This window comes from Euleptes europaea, chromosome 18 (assembly GCF_029931775.1).
Source record: "Euleptes europaea isolate rEulEur1 chromosome 18, rEulEur1.hap1, whole genome shotgun sequence".
NCBI lineage: Eukaryota > Metazoa > Chordata > Lepidosauria > Squamata > Sphaerodactylidae > Euleptes > Euleptes europaea.
In genome coordinates this window covers 17,017,069-17,041,194 of record NC_079329.1, presented here as the reverse complement: position 1 = coordinate 17,041,194, position 24,126 = coordinate 17,017,069, and the positions used below count along the sequence as shown (strand labels likewise).

Sequence of the window (24,126 nt, the reverse complement as noted above, 5' to 3'; positions counted from 1 at the left end):
CCTAGCTTCTGCATCCCTCCAGAATAATGACCATACCTGAAACTAAATTTATTTCCTAATGAGACATTCACTGAGACTCAAATGCCCTACGGCCATTTCCCTTAGAACGTCAAGCACTCACTGAAAATCCCCAGTCTCGGATTTAGATACCTGTAGCCGTAACGCGCCCCAGCCAACCTGTTGTGCTCGTAAATCAGAGGGGTTAATGAACGGTTAAAGGGTGATTTTTCATTTTTATGGGTGGCGTGGCGATTCCAATTCCCATCGGTCGTTTGGAGGGAAGGGGTGGTGGCGGCGGCAGTTGTGGCAGATTAATTATCACAGGATCCAAGCTTACGATTGTGTGGTATGTTTGGGTCACTTGGTGACAGCCAGTTGGATCTGTCATCGGTCTCCCATGGTTAATATGCTGTGTAGTGAAGTTAATGCAGAACTGGGAAAGCTTTGTTTGGCATGGGGGGTTGCGTTGCCAATTTTCAATTGGCCGGTGGGCCATGCCAAAGAACACAAGTGTGCATGCTGTCTCCCAGGCATGCAAGCAGATTCCTTTATTTATTTTATTTTTTTCAAATTTATAGCCCGCCCTCACTCCCAGCAAGCCAGGCTCAGGGCGGGTGACAACCATTAAAACACATAAAACCATCAGACATCAATAAAGCATCAGCAATATCAATAAAACATCCTAATAAAACCGTAGACAGGTGGCCTTAAAATTACCCAGATGCCACCATGCAACTGGGTTTCAGCAGGTCAACCCTCCACAGGTGTCAAGAGTGGGGGGGAAAGGATGGGGAGGCCAGTTATGATGGATCCACTCGCAGCTGGCCTCTGTTTAATTTAATACTTACATGTGCACAAAGAGGTAAACCTAGGAAAGAATGGATTCAGATGACTGGTTGACCTCGTTTGCTCGGTGATAAATTTAACCACACCGCTGCAAGCTAGTGCTCTTGAGAAATAAAAAAGGCTACTCACCATCTAACAAATCCCTCCTCAATCTGCCATATGACATCAAACCTGCTACCAGCCCCCTGTCTTCCGACATATAGTCAAACTCACTGTAAACCCCAGCTCAACACCAAATTGGGCCCCAAAAGCATATAATAGAATCATAGAGTTGGAAGGTCATTTAGTCCAACCCCCTGCACAATGCAGGAAATTCACAACTACCTCCCCCTGCATACCCCCAGTGACCCCCTACTCCATGCCTAGAAGATGGCAACAAAAACCCTCCAGGATCTCTGGCCAATCTGGCCTGGAGGAAAATTGCTTCCTGACCCCAAAGTGGCAATCAGCATTACCCTGGGCATGTAAGAAAGGGTCACAGGAGCCAAACACTTGACGCAACCCTTCCTGCCCTCCCTCTCATGATCTGCCTAAGTTCACAGAATCAGCGTTGCTGTCAGATGGCCATCTAGCCTCTGCTTAAAAACTTCCAAAGAACCTCCTGCATTACAGTGTATTTTATCCAACTGTATTTTGTTTCCCAAAGAATCTCGGGAATTGTAGTTTGGTGAGCACAATAAGCAGGAATGACTGTTATGTTCAGTTTCCATCCTCAGTGTAGATGTGAGGGACCCGGAGACCACGTCCTATGAGGAAAGGCTGAAGGAGCTGGGTACGTTTAGCCTGAAGAGAAGATTGAGAGGGGATGTGATAACCATCTTCAAGTACTTGAAGGGCTGTCGTATGAAGGATGGTGCCGAGTTGTTTTCTGTTGCCCCAGAAGGTTGGACCAGGACTGATGGGTTGAGATTAAATCAAAAGAGTTTCTGTTTAGACATTAGGAAGAATTTTCTAACAGAGCGGTTCCTCAGTGGAACAGGCTTCCTTGGGAGGTTGTAAGTGCTCCTTCCCTGGAGGCTTTTAAGCAGAGGCTAGATGGCCATCTGTGAGCAGTGCTGATTCTGTGACCTTAGGCTGATCACAGAGGGCATCTTGGTTATCTTCTGGGCATGGGGTAGGGGTCACTGGGGGTGTCGAGGGGAGGTAGTTCAGAATTTCCTGCATTGTGTAGGGGGTTGGACTAGATGACCCTGGTGGTCTCTTCCAACTCTATGATTCTATGTTGCTGTGTCTCCTTGGTTCCAAATCCCTCTTTGGGTTATGGACATGAGTTCTGGAAGTCACATGCTTGAAGACTAGAGTTGCCAACAGCTGGGAGAAAAAATGTCCTGTGTCTTTAATAGAGGCTTGATGGGATGTGATTTCCCTGGGGAGGGGCCGTGGCTCAGTGGTAGAGCATCTGCTTGGCGTGCAGAAGGTCCCAGGTTCAATCCCTGGCATCTCCAGTTAAAGGGACTAGGCAGGTAGGTGATGTGAAAGAGCCCTGCCTGAGACCCTGGAGAGCCACTGCCGGTCAGTAGAAAATACTGACTTTGATGGACTGAGGGTCTGATTCAGTATAAGGCAGCTTCATGCGTTCATGTGAGGCTGTTTTTCTCCATCCCACAAAAAGCTTCAGCTGCCCATTTCTACACATTAAGCCTCTATTAAAGGGAGAGGACGTTTTTGTCCCAGACTGCCAACATGTCTTGTCAAAAACCAGATTAAGGGGTTCATCCACATTGAGGGAATGTCAATAACTCATCCTGTTTTCTTTGCTGTAGGCCAGTTACTTATGTTTACAGTCAACATGTGAACACTATGAATAGCTGAGCACACCCAAATGTATACCTACACACACAGCTAGGCAAAATATTTCACATTCTGAGACACTAGCATGATTTTTTAAAAGGATTTTCCCAGCCAATCTGTTTTTCAGTGGTATAGTGGTGAGAATGTCGGATTAGGATCTGGGAGACCATTGAGGTCAAAACTTGGTGGTAGCAACTCCCAAGGAGGAAGCAGTAATTGGAGAGAGAAACAACAGTATATTCCTCTTGGATGCGCACACATTTTTATACCGTCCTTGTTCTGATGCGCAACAGTATATTCCTCCTGGTTGCGCACACATTTTTATACCGTCCTTGTTCTGATGCGCAACAGTATATTCCTCTTGGATGCGCACACATTTTTATACCGTCCTTGTTCTGATGCGCAACAGTATATTCCTCCTGGTTGCGCACACATTTTTATACCGTCCTTGTTCTGATGCGCAACAGTATATTCCTCTTGGTTGCGCACACATTTTTATACCGTCCTTGGTCTGATGCGCAATAGTATATTCGTCTTGGTTGCACACACATTTTTATACTGTCCTTGTTCTGATGCGCTCATCACACATGGGTCCTCTTCCTCGCATTTTAGATTCACAACTATCCTGTGAGGTAGATTAGGCTCAGAGAGATTCACTGGCTGAAAGTTCATCCCAGGAGTTTGATGGCTGAGTGGAGACTAGAACCCAGGCCTGCGAAACCCTAGTTCAGTCCTCTTAACCGCTACATCACACTGACTCTCCACACCATTCTGTCGAGTCATGCACAGAAACCTTCGCAGATGGCCTCACCTGATGCCAGCATGGCGTAGTGGTTAGGAGTGGTGGACTCTAATCTGGAGAACCGGGTTTGATTCCCCACTCCTCCACATAAGGGGCGGATGCTAATCTGGTGAACCAGGTAGGTTTCCCCACTCCTGCACACGAGGCCAGCTGGGTGACCTTGGCCTAGGCACAGTTCTCTTAAAGCTTGCTCAGCCCCACCTACCTCACAGGGTGTCTGTCATGGGGAGGGGAACGGAAGTTGATTGTAAGCCGGTTTGATTCTTCCTTAAGGTAGAGAAAGTCGGCATGTAAAATCCAACTCTTCTTCTTTTTCTACTGATGTTTGCCGCAGCCTACCAAGAGAGGGAAGGCCTGTATGGCCTGGGACCAACAACGGCCTGGCACCTGGCTGGCCACTGTGTGAACAGACTGCTAGACTTGATGGGCCTTGGTCTGATCTAGCAGGGCTGTTCTTATGTTCTTACCACCTTTTCCAATATGCACATTCCCATATGCTCATTCCTATCCTCTTCATAGGCCCTGCTTTGGTTGCTACTGCCACCTGAGACTAGACAGGTGGGCGATCCAAGAAAGGGCTTTCTTGGTCGTGGCACCAAAACTTTGGAACTCCCTGCCCAGGGAGATTGATTTGTCTCCCTCTCTTGGTGCCTTCCGCCGGTGTGTGAAGACTTTTGGTTTTGTTTGGCATCCCTCCTGTAACAGTTATTGGCCCTCCTCTGGTATAGTTCGTTACGTATTGTTATTGAGTCATTTTATGATTTGAAATCTTGTTTTTAATTGTTCAGATGTTTTAATGTTTTTATGTACACTGCCTTGGGGACCTTGATTGGGTGGAAAGGCAGCGTCAAAATGTTTTGAATCATTAAACTAAACTATTATAGGCCATAGATAACAGGAAAATTGGGAGGGGGGGCTGAGTTTCCACATCCATACCCAAAGAAAGTTCTCCCCTTCCCCATTTCCTGCGGAGGGGGGATGGATGAGAAAGGAAGGCTGCGCTGATTGTTACGCCGGTTTGCTTGAGACAAATCAGGGAGTTTCGAAGGAATCCAGATTTTTCTGCCAAAAAATCCTAGGCTGGGATCCACCTGAGTAGAACTGTCGAAGGTAACATCCTTGCCTGGGGGGAGAGGGGTGGGGAAAGATGTGGGTGAACATGTTGGTCAGGGCACACCTGCTTACCGTGTTGGGAAATACCATTCCATGGCATGTATCCCAGGGCAATAACCTTTCAGCGTACAGTACCCTGGCATCTGTCTTTCTGCTCCCATCAGTGTTTCATGCTGGGGGGGTGGGAAGGGTGTGGGAGCGACTCCAGCAAGAGGCATAAATAATTGCCGTTTCCCCTGTCTTCCTAAAAATAGATCCAGTAAAATGTGCTTAAGCATGTGCCGAACCCTCCCCCCCCCCAGCTTCCCTTCTTCATTCCTTTCCTTAGCTCAGAGGTATGCAACTCAGAACAATTTACGAGGGCCGTAATGGATCACCTTGTGATGTTAAACGGTTCTGCCCTATGATACCCTCTGGCTCCATCATGCAGAACAGTGCCTTGCAGTGGTTCTCTAGGTTGAGAGACGGTACTCTGACCCCTACCAAGAAAAAAAAGGGAAACTTCCACCATGCCACTGAGCAGGGATGCGGTGAGAATTATTTTGGGACGGGCTACACAATGTAGACCACGGGCTGTGCACCTATGCCTGAGGTTCCTGTCTCTACATCTCTTCCTCTCAGCTGTCTTCATCTCCTGCTGTGGTTCAGAGCGGTGGTTTGGAGCGGTGGACTCTGATCCGGAGAACCGGGTTCGATTCCCCACTCCTCCACGTGAACGGCGGAGGCTAATCCGGTGCACTGGATTTGTTTCCCCTCTCCTCCACGTGAAGCCAGCTGGGTGACCTTGGGCTAGTCACACTCTCTCAGCCCCACCGACCTCACAGGGTGTCTGTCGTGGGGAGGGGAAGGTGATTGTAAGCCGGTTTGGTTCGTCCTTAAGTGGTAGGAAAAGTCAGCATATAAAAAACAACTCTTCTTCATCATCTCTTCAGGGGAGTCTTGCTTCCTTGTCCCCTGTCTTGCCCTCTTCCCTCAGCCACCCTGTACCGCTGCTTCTGTCTCCTGCCTGCCTGCCGGCAGCCCCTCCGGACCCCCACCCGCCAGATGTTCTCTGCGGCCTGATCTCTCGCACAGAAGCTGCACTGTTTGCCACCACTCTGATGCCGACACCCTCAGAAACGAGAATGTTTGTGAACATTCCACGGCCTCCCAGATCAGCTCATGGCTGTGCAAGAAGGAATGTGCTGTTGGCGCCCGTCACCCTTTTTTCTTTTCTTTCATGTAGACAAGATTCTGGTTCCTCCCTGTCAAATAGGAGTAAGCAGTGTTTGGAAAGGGTGCTGGCAGAGGCTGGAAGAACGCCCTTCCGCAGCACGCGATACTAACGTCATGCATTCATATCCCATTTCATGAGTTCCAGAGTGGAGTGGTTTCTGTTTTGATTGGCTTCTGCGGAAGGGTAGGTTTTCTGTTATTCAGAGCGGTGGGTGTGCGTCGTGCTGAACTCTGCAAAGTAATGGGATGTTTTGCATGCAAGCACTTGTTCTGCTGAGATTCTTTGCTGCTCTAGGAAAAGCTGGGTGACTTGGGAGTAGATCCCGCCCGTTTGCCAGTGATCTCTCAGCACCATTTCACAGCAGCCTTGTGAGGTAGGTAGGGCTAGAAGAGAAGAAGAAGAATTGGGGGTTTTTTTATGCCGACTTTCTCTACCACTTAAGGAAGAATCTGACCGACTTACAATCGCCTTCCCCTACCCACAACAGACACCCTGTGAGGTAGGTGGGGCTGAGAGAGCTGTGACTAGCCCAAGGTCACCCAGCTGGCCTCATGTGCAGGAGCGGGGAAACAAATCCAGTTCACCAGATTAGCCTCCGCCGCTCATGTGGAGGAGTGGGGAATCCAACCCGGTTCTCCAGATCAGAGTCCACCGCTCCAAACCATCGCTCTTAACCACTGCACCACGCTGGCTAACAGTGGCTTGCCCTAGGTCGTCTAGTGAACTTTGTTAAACTGGGATTTGAATCCGGGTTTTCTGCTTTCAAGCATGGATGCCAGCCACTGCTCCACACTGAATGCCGGGGGACGCTTTGCCTAGTCCCCCTTGGAAGTCTCTTTGGGATGAATTTTTCTAGCACTGAAAACCCAACTGACACATAAAGGTGATATCAGAAAGGACACTTCCTCCCCACCCCAGGTCCTATAAGGGATTGTTTGTCTTTCCCTATAGCTTCTGGCTCACTTGCTGGGTCACAACCAGGCATCCCTGACTGCCTCTGCGGTTCGGAATGAACAAGTTGCTCAGGGCTTCTCCCACCACATCCCTGTCACCCCTCCACGCCTGAAACTGGGCGCACCGCTGAGTCCCGCTTGCTCCAGAAAGTGGGAGAGGAGGGAAGGTGACAGGGAGAAACTATGACTGTGCCTTTTTTCCTGCTTCAGAGGCAGGGAGGCAGACAAAAACCTCTAGGTTCCCCCTGAGCAACCCTTTTTCTACGATATGGTTCTTACGGTGTCCCCTTGCTGTAGATTTTAGCAGCTTCCGAAATTCAGGTCTGAGACTCGCTGTGGGGTAAGATGCTTGCCAGGTTCTCTGTGCTTCTGATTCTGTTCCACTTTGTAAGGGTCCTAAAGCCACGGCAGGTCAACGTTGAAATACGTTCTGTTCGGCTCACACTTCATACGCTTTGCGGGGGGGAATCCCGAGTTGTGTTTCCAAGAGGAAGTGCTGTGGAAACTGAAACCTCTTCATTGGAAGCCCTTCCCTCTGAGTTGTGGGGGTCGTAGTGGTTAAGAGCGGTGGTTAAGAGCGGTGGACTCTAATCTAAGCAGGGCTTCTTAAGCTTTTTCCACCCGTGACCCCTTTTCGCCTGAGAAATTTTTACATGACCCCGGGTATACAGGTATATAAAATAGGTATTCAGATCAAACATTTACTGATGATAAATCATAAATAAATTTATTTTGAAACAATTATAATTTTACCATTTATTAAAGACGAAAGCAAATTTGCGTACTAATTTACATACGGTGGCCACTTTTTCCGCAGCCCCATATGGGGTTGCGACCCACAGTTTAAGACGCTCTGATCTAGAGAACCGGGTTTGATTCCCCACTCCTCCACATGAGCGGCGGACTCTAATCTGGTGAACCGGGATGGTTTCCCCACTCCTACCCATGAAGCCAGCTGGGTGACCTTGGGCTAGTCACAGTTCTCTCAGAACACTCTGAGCCCCACCTACCTCAAAAGGTGTGGTGGAGAGAAGAAGGGAAGGAAATTGTAAGCCAGTTTGATTCTCCTTAAAAGGTAGAGAAAAATCGGCATATTTAAACCAACTCTTCTTCTTCTTCCCTCTCTGCGTTCAGTGGTGAGGAAAATACACTCTGGGTATGTTCAGAGGTAACATCTGTCTTTTCTTACTCAACACATTCTAGGGTTATGGCTTAGCCTTGGGAACATACCTTGGGCAGCAGTACAAGTTAAGCCCTGGGGAGGCCTTTCGGGACAAGAGCAATGAGGTTGTGTCACACCTGATTGTCAACCCTCTCCCCACCTCTTCCTGCAGCCCATGCCCTCGCGTCCATTCCTGTCAGGTGTGAGATGCCAGGAGACATCCTGGTGGCGGCTCTTTCTGCAATCAAGGACCGAAGCATGTGAGCGGGAGCGCCATGGAGGTGAGTGGCAGAAGCCAGGAGAACGGGGAGGAGAGGGCTTGTGTGCCCCGGGACTCGACCTCACACTCACCCCCCATACGTTGGCCATACAACATAAGGAGAGGCTTTTCTCATCCCCTATTCCAACTGTGCCCAGGATAGCCCCAGGCTAGCCTGATCTTGAACACATGAGCACATGAAGTGGCCTTATACTGAATCAGACCGTCAAGGCCCATCAGAGTCAGTATTGTCTACTCAGACCGGCAGCCTCTTTCTGGAAGGAGGATTGTTCACACCTTCCCCAGATTACAAGCAGAGCTGTTTCCCTTCCTGGAGGGAGGAATGTTATTTGGTGAGTTATCTGCACACCATGCAGGCCATAATTAGACGAGGAATAGAGAATAAAACTGCTAATCTATGGTGAGACCACACTTGGAATACTGTGTACAGTTCTGGTCACCGCACCTAAAATAGGATATTACAGAGCTTGAGAAGGTGCAGAAAAGAGCAACCAAAATGATTAGGGGACTAGAGCAACTGTCCTATGGGGAGCAGTTAAGACGTTAGGGCTATTTAGCTTGGAAAGAAGGCGGCTGAGGGGAGACACGATAGAGGTCTATAAAATTATGCATGGTTTGGAGAGAGTGGACAGGGAGAAGTTTTTCTCCCTCTCCCATAATACTAGAACGCGAGGTCATCTGCTGAAGCTGGAGGGTGACAGATTCAAAACAGATAAAAGGAAGTATTTTTTCACACAATGTATAGTTAAATTGTGGAACTCCCTGCCTCGGGATGTGGTGACGGCTGCCAACTTGGAAGGCTTTAAGAGGGGAGTGGACATATTCATGGAGGAAAGGGGTATTCATGGCTATTAGTTAGAATGGATACTAGTCATGCTGCATACCTATTCTCGCTAGTATCAGAGAAGCATGCCTATTATATTGTGTGCTGTGGAACACAGGCAGGATGGTGCTGCTGCACTCGTCTTGTTTGTGGCTTCCTAGAGGCACCTGGTTGGCCACTATGTGAACAGACTGCTGGACTTGATGGGCCTTGGTGTGATCCAGTAGGGCCTTTCTTATGTTCTTACGTTGGCTGGTTGTCAGTGGCTAGCTTGCAGGCTGATCTGGGGTAAGGCATCAGGTCTCTGTTGCCACCCCTGCAGGCTAAATTTCAGGCGCTGGTTTGCAGAGGGCTCTGCGAACAGGCCGAAGGCCTGGCCTCCTGTTGAGGGAAGGAGAAACCTATCTTCCCTTTCCTACAGAAGGAGAAACCTATCTTCCCTTTCCTGCAGAAGCCAACTGTCATCATGATGGAGAGTTAAAAAAACAAATCTCTGCCTACCTTTATTTCCCATGCTTCAGTCCTCCCTTTCTCCTTGTTCCTCCAGGGTGCCGATTACCAGTTGCCTTCCGCCAATCCGGTTAGCGTGGCTCTTCCTTCCCCCTCCTCCTCGTCTTCCTGCGACGGAGCCGACGCCCTGGCCTTCAACGGGGAGCTGGACCTGCAACACTACTCCAATGGGCCGGGGGGGTCGGGGGGCGAGGCCCGCCCTTACCCATGCCCCATCTGCGGCAAGCGCTTCCGCTTCAACAGCATCCTGGCCCTGCACACGCGCATCCACACCGGGGCCTACCCCCTCACCTGCCCCTACTGCGGCCACCGGGCGGGGCAGCGCGCCAGCCTGCGCCTCCACCTGCGCGCCCACTGCCCCGAGGCCCGGGCCCGCCTCGGCCACCAGAGCCGCCTGCTGCTCGAGCTGGAAGAACGGGCGCTCCTGCGGGGCCAAGAAGAGGAGGAGAAGGAGGAGCGGGGGCCCGCCACCCCTGCCCCGCGCCCGCCCCTGCCCACCTTCCGCTGCCCTTTCTGCAAGGGCAAGTTCCGTACGGCGGGCGAGCGGGAGCGCCACCTGCGCATCCTCCACCAGCCATACAAGTGCGGGCAGTGCCCCTTTGCCGCCACCCAGGAGGCCGACCTCCAGTGGCACAATCAGCAGGCCCACGGCCTCCCCGCCAGCAGGCCCCCCACGCCTCCCGCCCCGGCTGCCGCCGTCCCGCCCACCCCTCCTGCCTCAACCCCTTCCGCTCCCCCAGCCTCCGCCCCGACCGAGTTCCGCTGCCAGGTGTGCGGCCAAGCCTTCACCCAGTCCTGGTTCCTCAAGGGTCACATGCGTAAGCACAAAGACTCCTTCGACCACAAGTGCCAGGTGTGCGGGCGCGGCTTCAAGGAGCCCTGGTTCCTCAAAAACCACATGAAGGTGCATCTCAGCAAGCTGGGCCTTCAGGGCGAACAACGGGGGACGGCGACTGGACGGTCCCCGCAGAGCTTACTTGTGGGGTGTGAGGCCCTCTACCCTTCGCTCCTCTCCCCGCTGCCCACGGACAAGGCCGGCACGGGTAACTTCCTCGGCTACGGCGACGCCAGCTGCGCCGAGAGACTGCAGGCCACGGCCCGGGCCGTGGAGAGCAGCCAGCAGTGGCGGGAGCGCCCTTACGCGGGGCAGCCCAAGCTGGCGAGGGAGAACCCCGGGGGCCCCCATCGTTGCCCAGACTGCGCGCGGAGCTTCAGCACGTTCCAGCAGATGGCGCTGCACCGCCAAAGCCACCTGTCCCGAGACAGGGAGTGGAGCAAGGGACAGTCGCTGGGGTCCCACCTTCTCACCGGACACTGGCTGCCCGCAAACGTCAGGACCTCCACTGCGAGCAACACCAGCCCCACCCTGCTGACCCAAGGGGAAAAGGGCAAGTATGAATGTTTTAGTTGAGCTCGTAGCTGGTGTCTCTGCTTTGACAGCGTGCGTGACGGATCCACCTTTCTGAATGTTTTGTTTATTTATTTATACACCGCCTTTCTGTTATTCAGAGCGTTCTACTAAACTCTGCAAAGTAATGGGATGTTTTGCATGCAAGCACATGTTCTGGTGCGTTTCTTGGCTGCTCTGGAAAATGCTGGGTGACTTGGGAGTAGATCCCGCCCGTTTGCCAGTGACCTCCGAGCGCCATTTCACAGCAACCCTGTGAGGAAGGTAGGGCTAGAAGAGAAGAAGATGAGTTGGTTTTTTTAAATGCCAACTTTCTCTACCACTTAAGGAAGAATCAAACCGGCTTACAATCGCCTTCCCTTCCCCTCCCCTCAACAGACACACTGTGAGCTAGGTGGAGCTGAGAGAGCTCTAAGAAAACTGTGACTAGCCCAAGGTCACCTAGCCGGCTTCATGTGCAGGAGTGGGGAAACAAATCCAGTTCACCAGATTAGCCTCCGCTGCTCATGTGGAGGAGCAGGGAAACAAACCCGGTTCTCCAGATCAGAGTCCACCGCTCTATGCCACCGCTCTTAACCACTACACCCTACAGGGTCACCATGGGTCAGCTGTGATGTGACAGCGCTTCCCGCCAGCACCAAACAGTTCTGTTGGGGGCCACAACAGAGCATGCTTGCGTCCAGGCTGTTATCTCACAAAACAAGGGAGACAGTGCCTACTAGGCTAGCTAGGGTTTTAAACACTAGAAGCAATGTTTTTGAACTCTTTCGCAGCCTGCTTTTTTTTTGGTATGCTGATGTCTGCCTAAACATCTCTTCCCTCCCCCACAGTTTGTTATGTTCTGTTCCTCCCTATCCTGCACCTATCTTTTAATAAGGGTAGTTAGCAAGAGCCCCGTGGCGCAGAGTGGCAGGCTGCAGTACTGCAGTCCAAGCTCTGCTCCCGACCTGAGTTCGATCCCAATGGAAGTCGGTTTCAGGTAGCCGGCTCAAGGTTGACTCAGCCTTCCATCCTTCCGAGGTCGGTCAAATGAGTTCCCAGCTTGCTGGGGGTAAAGGGAAGATGACTGGGGAAGGCACTGGCAAACCACCCCGTAAACAAAGTCTGCCTAGGAAACGTCGGGATGTGACGTCACCCCATGGGTCAGGAATGACCCGGTGCTTGCACAGGGGACCTTTACCTTTAGTTAGCAATACCAGCCAGGAATAAATATCTTCATCTCAGAGTCAAAACCACTCTCTGGAACTATTTACTTGAATGGGTATCTTGTGGAAATGCTTAATAAAATAAATCCTTTACTGTTGAGGCTTTGGCAGTAGCCCGTGTAGTGGTATCTGGTTGCTACTTCTGGGCAACTTCCGAGGAAGGAGCAGGTTAGGGCCCATATTGGTGCCAATCCCAACCAGCGGGTGTTGGCAGCAGCGGTGGGGGAGTCTTTCTGTCAAGCCTCTCACAGGCGGCAGAGACTGATGATGTAATTGGGTCCTGCCGGCACAAGCCTCCCGACACCTCCGAGCAGGCCCGTCTTGGCGCGCTCTGCACTGTGTGAATCGGGGCTTTCTTCAGCGGGGGGAATATCATGACTCATCACTGCACAGTGAAATATCATCAGACGTTTAAGCAATGCTGCTAAATGTGTTCATCCAAATAGAAAATACAGCATGCTGGCTATGTAACAAACATTAATCGTATTTACACAAAATGTATTCAATAACACCCTATCTCTTCAATCTATATGCAGTACATATAATTAGGAAAGCTGGATTAGATTTAGATGAAGGTGGGGTGAAAATGGGAGGGAGGAACATTAACAATTTGAGATATGCCGATGATACTACACTAATGGCAGAAAGTAGCGAAGATTTGAAACTACTGCTGAAAGTTAAAAGAGAAACTGCCAAAGCAGGACTACAGCTGAACATCAAGAAGGCAAAAGTAATAACTACAGGAGAATTACACAGCTTTAAGGTTGACAATGAGGAAACTGAAATCGTTCAAGACTTTCTGTTCCTAGGCTCCATCATTAACCAAAAGGGAGACTGCAGCCAAGAAATCAGAAGGAGATTGAGACTGGGCAGGGCAGCCATGAAGGAGCTAGAAAAGATTTTGAAGTGTAAGGATGTGTCACTGGCCACCAAGATCAAGTTAATCCATGCCATCATTTTCCCTATTACTATGTATGGATGTGAAAGCTGGGCAATGAAGAAAACCGACAGGAAGAAAGTAGACTCCTTTGAAATGTGGTGTTGGAGGAGAGTGTTACGAATACTGTGGACTGCCAAAAAAACAAATCAGTGGGTTATAGATCAAATCAAGCCTGAACTGACCCTAGAAGCTAAAATGACTCAACTCAGGCTATCATATTTTGATCATGTCATGAGACGACAAGAGTCACTGGAGAAGACAACCATGCTAGGAAAAGTTGAGAGCAGCAAGAAAAGAGGAAGACCCAACAAGAGATGGATTGACTCAAATCAAGGAAGCCACAGCCCTCATTTTGCAAGGCCTGAGCAAGGCTGTCAGAGATAGGACATTTTGGAGGACATTGATTCATAGGGTTGCCATGAGTCGGAGGCGACTTGACGGCATTTAACACACACACAAATAACAACAAAAATACATCTGATCTAGCTCCAAGAGTACACAAATAGTACAAATAACAAAGCAAAAACTAAATTCAGGAATCCAGGTCATTCATAACATACATACATATCGCCTTTGGCGATACTTTAAAGCTTTACTAGTAAGGAAATGGGAAAATCATTGACTGATGAAGCTTGCTGCGTAAACGGATGAAATTATATCCGGAATCTCCGTCTGATTGACTGATCATGATTCTTATCGGTGATCCAATTTTGACTGTTACCTGCGATTTACCTGCTATTGGAACACTGACCTGCAATTGAATTGGATTGTTTAAGAAGAAAATTGTATGTTATGGAAGACCTGGATTCCTGAACTAGTTTTTGTTTCGTTAGTTGTACCATTTGTGTACTCTTGGAGCTAGATCGGCTGTATTTTTGTTGTTACTTACTTGGCGTTATTGAATACATTTTGTGTAATAAGATTAATTTTTGTTACATAGCCAGCGGGCTGTATTTTCTATTTGGATGATGTCGTATTACAGCACAGGTTTACTTTTGAGATCGCTGAATGTGTTCGAACATTTGAGTAAATGTCAGATCCAATGCCGTTTTTGATTTTCCTGCCTGCCCCCCCCCTCCCCAATCTACTAGCCCAGAGGAAAGTTTCAAACCCCACGTACTGACCTGTGTGCATGTGTGTATTAAGTGCCGTCAAGTTGCTTCTGACTCATGGTGACAGGGAATCAGTTATGGCTGTTAATGCAATTTTTTAATATTCATATGGGTCTTTATAGCATTTTGGTATTTACCTGTTACCCACCTTGGGCTTATAAACATTTAAAGTAAATACATTTGTGTTGAGGATTGTGACAGCCTCAAGGGGGTGCTATCCGAGTAGCACCAATCCAAATAAACTTGGAGATAGGTTCCCTTCACCATTTAATTTATACCTTAGGGAGTTCACAGATGCCTTCCATCTCATGATTTGTGTGTGCCTTAAGGGCTGTCAAGTCGCTTCTAACCTGTGGCGACCCTATGAATTAATGACCTCCAAACCGTCCTGTTGTTAACAGCCTTGGTTAGGTCTTGCAAACTGAGGGCCATGGCTTCCTTTATAATGTCGATCCATCTCATGTTGGGTCTTCTTCTTTTCCTAGCATTATTGTCTTTTCCAGTGAGTCTTGTCTTCTCATAATGTGACCAAAGTACGATAGCCTCGTTTAAGTCATTTTAACTCCTAAGGACAGTTCAGGCTTGATTTGATCTAGACCCCACTGATTTGTCTTTTTGGCCGTCCACAGTATCTAAAACTCTCCTCCAACACCACATTTCAAAGGAATCTTCTTTCTTCCTGTCATATACCATGCTTAACCAGTGAGGGTGGGGGAAGAGCCAGCCTTTCTAAAGATTACCTGCATGGTTGCCTGAAGGCAACTAACGAGGAAGAGTCCTGTGTGACTCAGAAGATTGCTCTTGATATTTAAAAAAAACCTGTTCGTAAAGGCAATTGTTTTCTCCATTGCTGTGTGGATTTTTTTTTATATTTTCAACCTTGCTTCAGTGATAAAAGATATTTGGGTAAATGAACACTGGTGCTATAAGAGTAGGTAAAACTACACACATCCAAATGCAGTGAGAAGGAAACTCAGGTTCAGTGTAACAAAACGTTAGGGATATTATGAAAACGAATGCTTAATTATGCAGATTTGTAATTTTTTTCAAGAGTATTATTATGCCCCAGTCAGCCGCTGTAGACTTGCTGTTTTGGGGGGGGAGAGAGACACATTCCATACATGTATTCCCACAGGTTGGAGAACGAGGGCCTTTCATTTCTGCAAAGGAAATGTGTTCCTTGAATGCGCCCTCTGGCAGCTGGAGTTTAAAAGGTAAAGGTCCCCTGTGCAAGCACCGGGTCATTCCTGACCCATGGGGTGACGTCACATCCCGACGTTTCCTAGGCAGACTTTGTTTACAGGGTGGTTTGCCAGTGCCTTCCCCAGTCATCTTCCCTTTAGCTGGAGTTTACCACACGGGAAAAGACAACATGGTTTTCAAGGATTCTGTCACCTCTATCCTTAGTTCTTCAGTAGTGGAGGGGGTGGGAAACTAAACTCTCTCCTTTGTGCAAAAATTAAGGTTCCTACTATCATGTCCTCTGTTAAAGTAGGTATCACTGAGGCCGCATCCACAGGGTCGCTATTTCAGATATTGTGGACTGAAGATCTTCTGTTTCAGCTCTTCCAATCCAGCTGTTATTTCTAAACAAAAGAAGTAGAAAAGAGTAGGAGTCCCAGTAGCACCTGAAAGACGAACAAAATTTCTGGCAGGGTATGAGCTTTCATGAGCTGTGGCTCACGAAAGCTCATACTCTGCCAGAAATTTTGTTCGTCTTTCAGGTGCTACTGGGACTCCCACTCTTTTCTACTGCTAGTGACAGACTAACACGGCTACCCATCACGATCTTTCTAAACAAAAGTGACCAATTGATATCAGACCAGAGCATGCAGCCTCACAGCTGTCTTTCTGCCAAGAGTGGGGAAGATATCAGTCTAAATACCTGCAGTACCCCTGGGTTGCATGCTCCCGCAAAGGGACCTGGGAACGAGAAAATCCTAAGCAAAAAAAACATGGGAAACAGAGCAACCAGGCTCAAGAAATTTTAGAATCCCCTCTCCCTAAAATTCCCCTCCCTGTATCTATGTCTCAGATGTGCAGGGGCAGCCACGCCTGGACGGATCCCGCCGGGGCACTGGGAAAGATTGTCCGTTCTGCGGGAAGTCCTTCCGATCATCCCACCATCTCAAGGTGCACCTCCGTGTCCACACAGGTGAGAGCTGTCAGCGGCGACATCAAGGCAGGGAGTTTCATAAGGACAGGGTGATATCCACCAGATGTTTTTTTTTCCTGACTGTATAGCATGACTGCCCTGACCTGGATGGCCCAGGCTAGCCCGATCTCGTCAGATCTCAGAAGCTAAGCAGGGTCAGCCCTGGTTAGTATTTGGATGGGAGACCACCAAGGAATACCAGGGTTGCTGTGCAGAGGAAGGAGCTGGCAAACCACCTCTGTTGGTCTCTTGCCTTGAAAACCCCAAAAAGGGGTCGCCATACGTCGACTGCGACTTGACGGCACTTTACACACACACACATAGCATGACTAGTTAATGTCGATTCCACCATATCAGCCCTCCCATCCCAAATTGCAGTCAGCTATGCTGAAAATTAATACTTTAAAGGAAGCTAGACCACAGGGGGGCATCCATGACTTGCTTATATCATGTCAGTGACTGAAACAGAAAATCCAAATATTACTACTACAAACACACACTCAGCTGAACCTACCTCACAGGGTTGCTGTGAGGGTAAAATGGAAGAATGATGCCAGTCACTTTGGGTCCCCATTGGGATGAAAGGCAGCATATGAATAAATATTTATATAGCGTTTCAGCATTCAAAAAGTTTCAAATGCACTATTTATTTAGTACATTTTTAGCCCACCCTTCTTCCAGGGAGCTCAGGCTGATGCACTTTGTTCTCCATTTTATCTTCACAACAACCCTGTGAGAAAAGAGCAACCAAAATGATCAGGGGACTAGAGCAACTGCCTTATGAGGAGTGGTTAAAATGCTTAGGGCTGTTTAGCTTGGAAAGAAGGCAGTTAAAGGGAGACATGATAGGGGTCTATAAAATTATGCATGGTATGGAGAGAGGGGACAGGGAGAAGCTTTTCTCCCTCATAATACTAGAAACCGGGATCATCTGCTGAAGCTGGAGGGTGAGAGATTCAAAACACATAAAAGGAAGTATTTCTTCACACAACACATAAATTGTGGAACTCCCTGCCCCAGGATGTGATGGCTGCCAACTTGGAAGGCTTACAGAGGGGAGTGGACATGTTCATGGAGGAGAGGGCTATCCATGGCTACTAGTCAAAATGGATACTACTCATGATGCCCACCTATTCTCTACAGTATCAGAGGAGCATGCCTATTATATTAGGTGCTGTGGAACTCAGGTAGGATGCTGCTGCAGTCGTCTTGTTTGTGGGCTTCCTAGAGGCATCTGTTTGGCCACTGTGTGAACAGAGTGCCAGACCTGATGGACCTTGGTCTGATCCAGCATGGCCTTTCTTATGTTCTTCTGGATCCCCATCAGGGAGAAAAGCTGGGTATAAATATATCAAAAAATAAATATTCGGGGAGGCTGAGTGACGGTGATTCACCTGGGGCCACTCAGAGGCTCTGTGGCATAGATGGAATCGGAACCTGTCGTTGATTCTTGGGCTGATGGAAAAAAGGTACCCTCCCAAGAAAGATAGCTGCCTTGCTAATCTGTTTCTCCCTTTCCCCCTGCAGGTGAGCGCCCGTACAAATGCCCTCACTGTGACTACGCTGGCACTCAGTCCGGCTCGCTCAAGTATCACCTGCAGCGCCATCACCGGGAGCAAAAGAGCGCCGCAGCAGCAGCAGCCGCCGCCGCTGCAGGAACACTGGAACGGTGCCACATACCCCTCGCTCCCACTGCGGCCTCCACCTTTCCCCCGACGCAGCTGGCCAAGAGCCACGGCCCCTTCCTACCCCTGGGGGGCTTGGGAGTCACCCGGTCCCGCCCTTCCCGCCGCAAGCCGCTGCTCAACGGGAAGGCCGACTTCCAGCCCTTGGACCTGTCCCTGCGGCCGGGTGTGGCCGGCGGTGCCCTCCACCGCTGCCAGTTCTGCCCCTTCGCCACCTCGGCTCCCGAGCTCATGGAACTGCACCTCCAGGTCCACCACAGCCGCAAAGCCCGAACCCGCCGCTGCTCCCACACGGCCCCGAAACCCCGTGCGGCGATGCAGGAGGAGGAGGAGGAGCAGGAGACACCCGAGCCCCCGAGCCCCCGGCTGAAAGAAACCGAGCCCCTCAGTCCGAAGGGGGAGATGACCAACCTCCAGAAGCTCTGGCGTTTGGAAGACCAAGATGAGCCGCCCGGCCCTGAGATGCCTCGAAGGAAGCGGTCTGCTGGCAGAGGCGTGGTCGCCACCGGCCTGTCTCCCGGAGCCAAGCAGGATTGGGACAGCCTGTCTCATGACTCAGAGGAGCCGATGCCCGAGGAGGGATCGCCTGGCCCCCTGGTCCCGAAGGGGGCGGCGGCGGCGCACCAGGAGGCATCTAAAGCAGGCCAAAGCCTCATGGAGTTGCAGCTGGAGCCGGTGCAAGCTTGAGGAGATCGACTCTGCAATATTTAAACCAGTTTCAAACCCGTTTAACTGTCGTGCCGACTCCTGACCCAAAGGGCTCTGGGAACTGCAGTTCTGTTCCACGACGTTGCGCTCGCTAGTAGAGACTTCTCAACGCTCGTACGAAACTACAATTCTCAGACTTCCGGAGGGTGGAGTTGAAGAAGGGGCTCGTAGCTTAGAGCTTTGCATGCAGAACGCCCCAGGTTCAAGCGATCCTCGGCCTCTCCGCTTACAAAAAGAGGCCTGCGGTTTTTTGGGAGAGACGCTGCCTGTCAAAGCGGACCGTACCGAGCTAGATAGACCAGCGGTCTGGTCCCGCATAAGGCAACTTCCTACATTCATTAGACAGTTAAACCAGTTTCAAACCTGTTTACATTTGTAGTGTAGATGCGCCGAGGCCAGGAGAGCCACAGGTGACAGGGATACATACTCCTCCGTGAGAGGTGTTGGGGGCCAGAGGTAGCGGGGCTGTCGATGTTTTCAGAAGCGAGTCTCTCTGCCTCTCAACAGCAACGAGAGAGACGGGCTGTCCAGAGGCGCAAGCCCCTTCTGCCGCCAAAGCTGTGAAAAGCACAGGAGCCCTGACGGGGAAAAAAGTGATCGCCCGAGAAGGTGTGATGTGGCTGGGGTGTGGAGTTGGGTGAAAGGCAGTGATACTGTAGCAGGCTTTTTTTTTTTTAATAGTCAAAACAGGGTTTTGAGGCGAGGCGGCTGGAGGACGTGAGACTCCAGCCCCTCGCTCGCTCCTCGGTTCTGGGCTGGAGGCGGCCTCTTTTGAGGAGTCAGGCCCCTTCGCGATCCCAATTCTTGGCGCAAGGGCAGGGCTGAGAGGCCTCCTGTGGGACAGGACTCTCCCCGACAAAGCCGACTCATTTGGTAAAAGGGGAGAATTTTTGCCGGGGCAGCTTTCCCTTCCACGGTGCCGCTCTGGTGGGAAAAGCTGCACCTGCCCAATTTTCTCCTTTCTCCGTTGCTATCAAGGGCAGAGGAGCCCTGTCTATCGGGATGCAGTTGACCCGGAAGTGCCAGGAAAGCAGAGTGGGACGTGGACTGCACCAGCCACTCTTGGCTTGAGGGGGGCGTTATCCTCTGGAGCCCGTATGTTGCGAGGCGGCCCATCTCCAGAGCCTGTGGGGGGTGGGGGCTACAGTCTTAGCAAGCGACCCGGTTGCCGATATCTTGTCTTTGTGGCGGCCCAGCGGCAGAGCTTTGTTTCGGTAGTAACCTGGCACAGCAGGGAGCTTGACAACTTCTAGAGTTTTCTATTTTTTTATTGTTTTTTCTTGTAGAAAATTTGAAACTGGAAATAAAAATTAAAATGAGACAAGGCTAATGCTCCATTAAGCGTTTGTGTGAATGCGCGCGCCGTGAGCCGTGTCCTCTGAGCACATCTCCCTCTCCCAGCAATAGAAAATGTCCTCTAATAGGTTTGAAGATGCTCTTTCAAGCTACTTGTTGATCTGGGGCTTATCTTATGTTCTTACGTTCGTAAGAGTTGGGAGGGGGCATACAGGCCATCTAGTTTGTAAGGCCCCTCCACGTTCCCAGAAGGAGCACTTCCTCAGCCTCAGAATGGGTCGGAGATGAAGTCGAAGAAACCTGCTCTTTTCCTGGCTGGGAGGGTCCCCCCCTTAAGAACATAAGAAAAGCCCTGCTTGATCAGACCAAGGCCCATCAAGTCCAGCAGTCTGTTCACACAGTGGCCAACTAGGTGTCTCTAGGAAGCCCCCAAACAAGACAACAGCAGCAGCACCATCCTGCTGGTGTTTCACAGCACCTAATATATTTGGCATGCTCCTCTGATCCCAGAGAGAATAAGTATGCATCATGACTAGTATCTATTTTGACTAGTAGCCATGGATAGCCCTCTCCTCCATGAACATGCCCACTCCCCTCTTCAAGCCTTCCAAGTTGGCAGCCGTCACCACGCCCCTTCTGCAAGAACCACTCAGCCTGCATCCTGGAGAACCGGGTTGGTTTCCTCACTCCTCCACATGAAGCCAGATGGGTGACCTAGGGCTAGTCACACTCTCTCAGCCCCACCTACCTCACAGGGTATCTGGTGTGGGGAAAGGAAGATGATGGTAAGCTGGTTTGATGGCATATAAAAACCTACTTCCTTTTCTCGGGAGATGGTAAGCTCTCCATCCCTGGAGGTTTTTACAAAGAGGTTACATGGCCATCTGTCTGCAATGCTGATTCTATGACCTTAAGCAGATGATGAGAGGGAGGGCATCTTAGTCATCTTCTGGGCATGGAGTAGGCGGTCAATGGGGGTGTGTGAGGGAGGTAGTTGTGAATTTCCTGCATTGTGCAGGGGGTTGGACTAGATGACCCTGGTGGTCCCTTCCAACTCTGGCCATTTATTAGCAGTACGTTCCAGGCTGAATCACCCCACATTTTTTTTTGAGTGTTTCACGCAGAACAGTCATTCAGGAAGTGACTGCGAAGCCGGCACATACCTGCTTCGCATTTCTTAAGAGACCTAACATGACCTTTTGTGTGTGCTCCGCCCCCGCCGTGAAGAATCCCCTCAAGGAAGCACGCAAAATCGGTTATGAAAGCCGGAAGAATACCAATTTGACTCTTAATACGGGAAATGGGGGGGGGTAGAGGAAAAATGACACCAACTTAATTTTTCACTTGGGGGTATATAAAGTTTTTTCCATTTTTTACAACAGAGATGAGTGACTGGAGAAAATTATGTTAATGAGTTTTGTTATGTCTGTTTTCATTTTTTAAATGACTTTCTTCTTTTTCCCCTCTATTATTAATACTATATTATTATTGCTTATCGAAATGTATTAAATAAGGGCAAAGTATAACCTTAAAATAATGACTTATAAGGATTAGAAAATATTAATACAAAGGAGACACCAGATATTTGTAGGGAGGGAGGAAGTCGGTGGGGAAGTCAACTATAATTAATGATATTTAATACTGAAGACATGCACCTAACTATTTTTTATCGATTCAAAGATTGCTATATAGGATGTACTGTCAAATGAGATGTATAGCAATTATTGAAAAATAATAAAAATATATAACAAAAAAAAAAAAGGAAGCACGCAAAATCACAGCTGCGCCTTAGCTGTGCAAACGGAGGTTACTAATAGCTATGGTCTCTGCTCAGAAGCTGCCCTTTGCAGGATCGGCCCCGCCCCCTGCCCTGGCCCCGCCCGCATCTCCGCCGATCCGCCCCTTGCGACTTCCCATTGGACAGCTCACCCACGGGGCACGCCCCGGCTCTCTGCCGATTGGCCCCCTCGCCTGTCCCCGCCCTCGGCCCCGCCCTTCGCTTCCCCCACGTGCGCTCCGCTGTCCTCGTGTTAGGACGGGGTCGGTGCTGATTGCCGGCCGGCGCCTCTTCCCCTTCCCCGGCGTCCCCGCCCGGCTGCCGGGCTTCTTCCTCTCCGGGGCCTGCCGGCTGGTTCCCGGCCTCGGCTTCCCCTCTTCCTCCGGCTTCGCGGCGATGTTGGGTGAGTGGGGGCAGGCGGGGCATCTGCGGAACGCCCTGCTCCATGCAGGATCAGCCGAGAGCAGTGGCGGACTGGCCAGGGGGTCCGCTCGCCCGATGGCAAGTGGGGCCCCTTAAACATTAGGCAGTATGTTGAAAATGTTAATGACCCTTTTAGTAGCTTGGAATCCTAACAGATTTATTTAAAAAATATTTATTTAAAATTTAAAATGTATATTTTTTAAAAATTATAACAATCTGCATTTACATTTAGTATCTACTGTATACTGCCAGTAATATGTACAATGTATGTACACTGGAATTACTAAAAATATACATTTATTTTGCAAAAAAAAATTGTACCTTTTTCCCACTTATGTATTTTTTTTGAACATTTTTATTTATTTCTTATAAACATTAAATGATAGCCTTATAGTTGTGGGTGGGCCCCCTTTGTCTCCTGGCAACCAATATTTTTAGACCCAGTCCGCCACTGGTTCCCAGCCTGGGGTACGTGGTACCCCCAGGGGTACAAACCAGGGCATTTAGAGGTACTGGGGGTGGGGGTGGGAATTGAATAATGGTGAAAATATAAATTGGAAATGACAGCAACTATGTTAATTCCAAGCATTTTGGTAACATGAAGGGTGCAAATTTATGGAAGTGGGCTGGCAAGGGGTACGCAAGTGGGAAAAGGTTGGGAACCGCTGGCCTTGAGCATCCCTTGCTCCTTCGATCAGTCATCTTTATTACAGTCATGGACCAGCACTGCAAGCAAGAATAAAAATCAGTCCAATTGCACAAAACACCTCATGGGAATGAATTTAAAACGTGACCTTTTAAAACCCACTTAAGACCATTTAAAATCTGCTGCAGCTATAGCTGTCTGGATCCTATTTACCAAAACACAACATCTGGCAACTTGGCGTGATGTCTGAGGGTTCGTGTCTGATAGCAATTTAATTTTGTCAGTTTCACCAGCAATCCTATCTAATAGCGGATTAATAATTTTTAGTCTAACCGCCTTATAGTAAGGACATCTCAACAGCGTATGTTCTGTTGTTTCTGCCTCACCTAACGGGTCCCTTGCCGCATCTTAGTTCTATTTCTTACTACAGCCCCCTTCCCACGTCGCTTTTTTTGGGTCAATGCAGGTCCCATTTAGGAGGACAGGGACCTCAGTGGGGTAAAATGCCATAGAGTTGACGCTCCAAAGAGTCCCATTTTCTCCTGGGGAGCTGATCTCTGTAGTCTGGAGATGAGCTGTAATTCCAGGTCCCACCTGGAGGCTGGCATCCGTACGAGATGAGCAGTTAATGTGGGAATAAGCGGCTAGTCTTCACTCTAAAATGTTCTAGAGTCATTTTGCTCCAGGAAATAATAGAATCATCTCCTCCTTTTGTGAGAAGCAAAATGTCCTTTTGCATCTTTGATGGGGGCCATCCTTCCATAACAATACCCCGAGGACAACCTTATCTTGTTGCATGGCTGCTTTCTGTCTCTCCCTACCTGCAGTCAGCAAAGTGGGGGCAGGGGAGAGGAACAGAATAGCCACCTTCAGGGCATGTCTGAAGCGTGGGTGGGGTGAGAACAATGAGACGGGAGATAACGCAGCCTCCGAAAGGCTGGCTTAGCCTGAGCACTGGTGAGCCAAGTCTAGGCAAAGGACAGGAGTCATCTCCACCAATCCCCCCACCCCCACACTCTAGGCCACCTGTGAAGAGGATGCCTGCAAATGATCCGAATTGGAAGAAAGGGGTTGTTCTGCAGTTGACTCCTCTTTTCTAGTTAGTCAGGACTGCCCTTCCACAGGAAGGCAAGATACAGAGATCTGTGGGAACAAGAGAGCCCTTCTGTGGCTCAGGGGTAGAGCATCTGCTTGGCAAGCAGAAGGTCCCGGGTTCAATCCCCAGCATCTCCAGTTAAAGGGACTAGGCAAGTAGGTGATGTGAAAGGCTTCTGC

General features: G+C 49.7%; 1 protein-coding gene across 1 annotated transcript; it reads left to right on the top strand.

Moving 5' to 3' along the window:
- The first annotated feature begins 8,075 nt into the window (after positions 1 to 8,075).
- On the top strand, positions 8,076 to 18,766 carry ZNF219 (zinc finger protein 219). The gene is made up of 4 exons (XM_056863445.1): positions 8,076 to 8,164; positions 9,534 to 10,884; positions 16,197 to 16,316; positions 17,844 to 18,766. The coding sequence occupies exons 1-4, from the start codon at positions 8,159 to 8,161 to the stop codon at positions 18,686 to 18,688; spliced, it is 2,322 nt and encodes a 773-aa protein (XP_056719423.1). The 5' UTR covers positions 8,076 to 8,158; the 3' UTR covers positions 18,689 to 18,766.
- Positions 18,767 to 24,126: the final 5,360 nt, after the last annotated feature.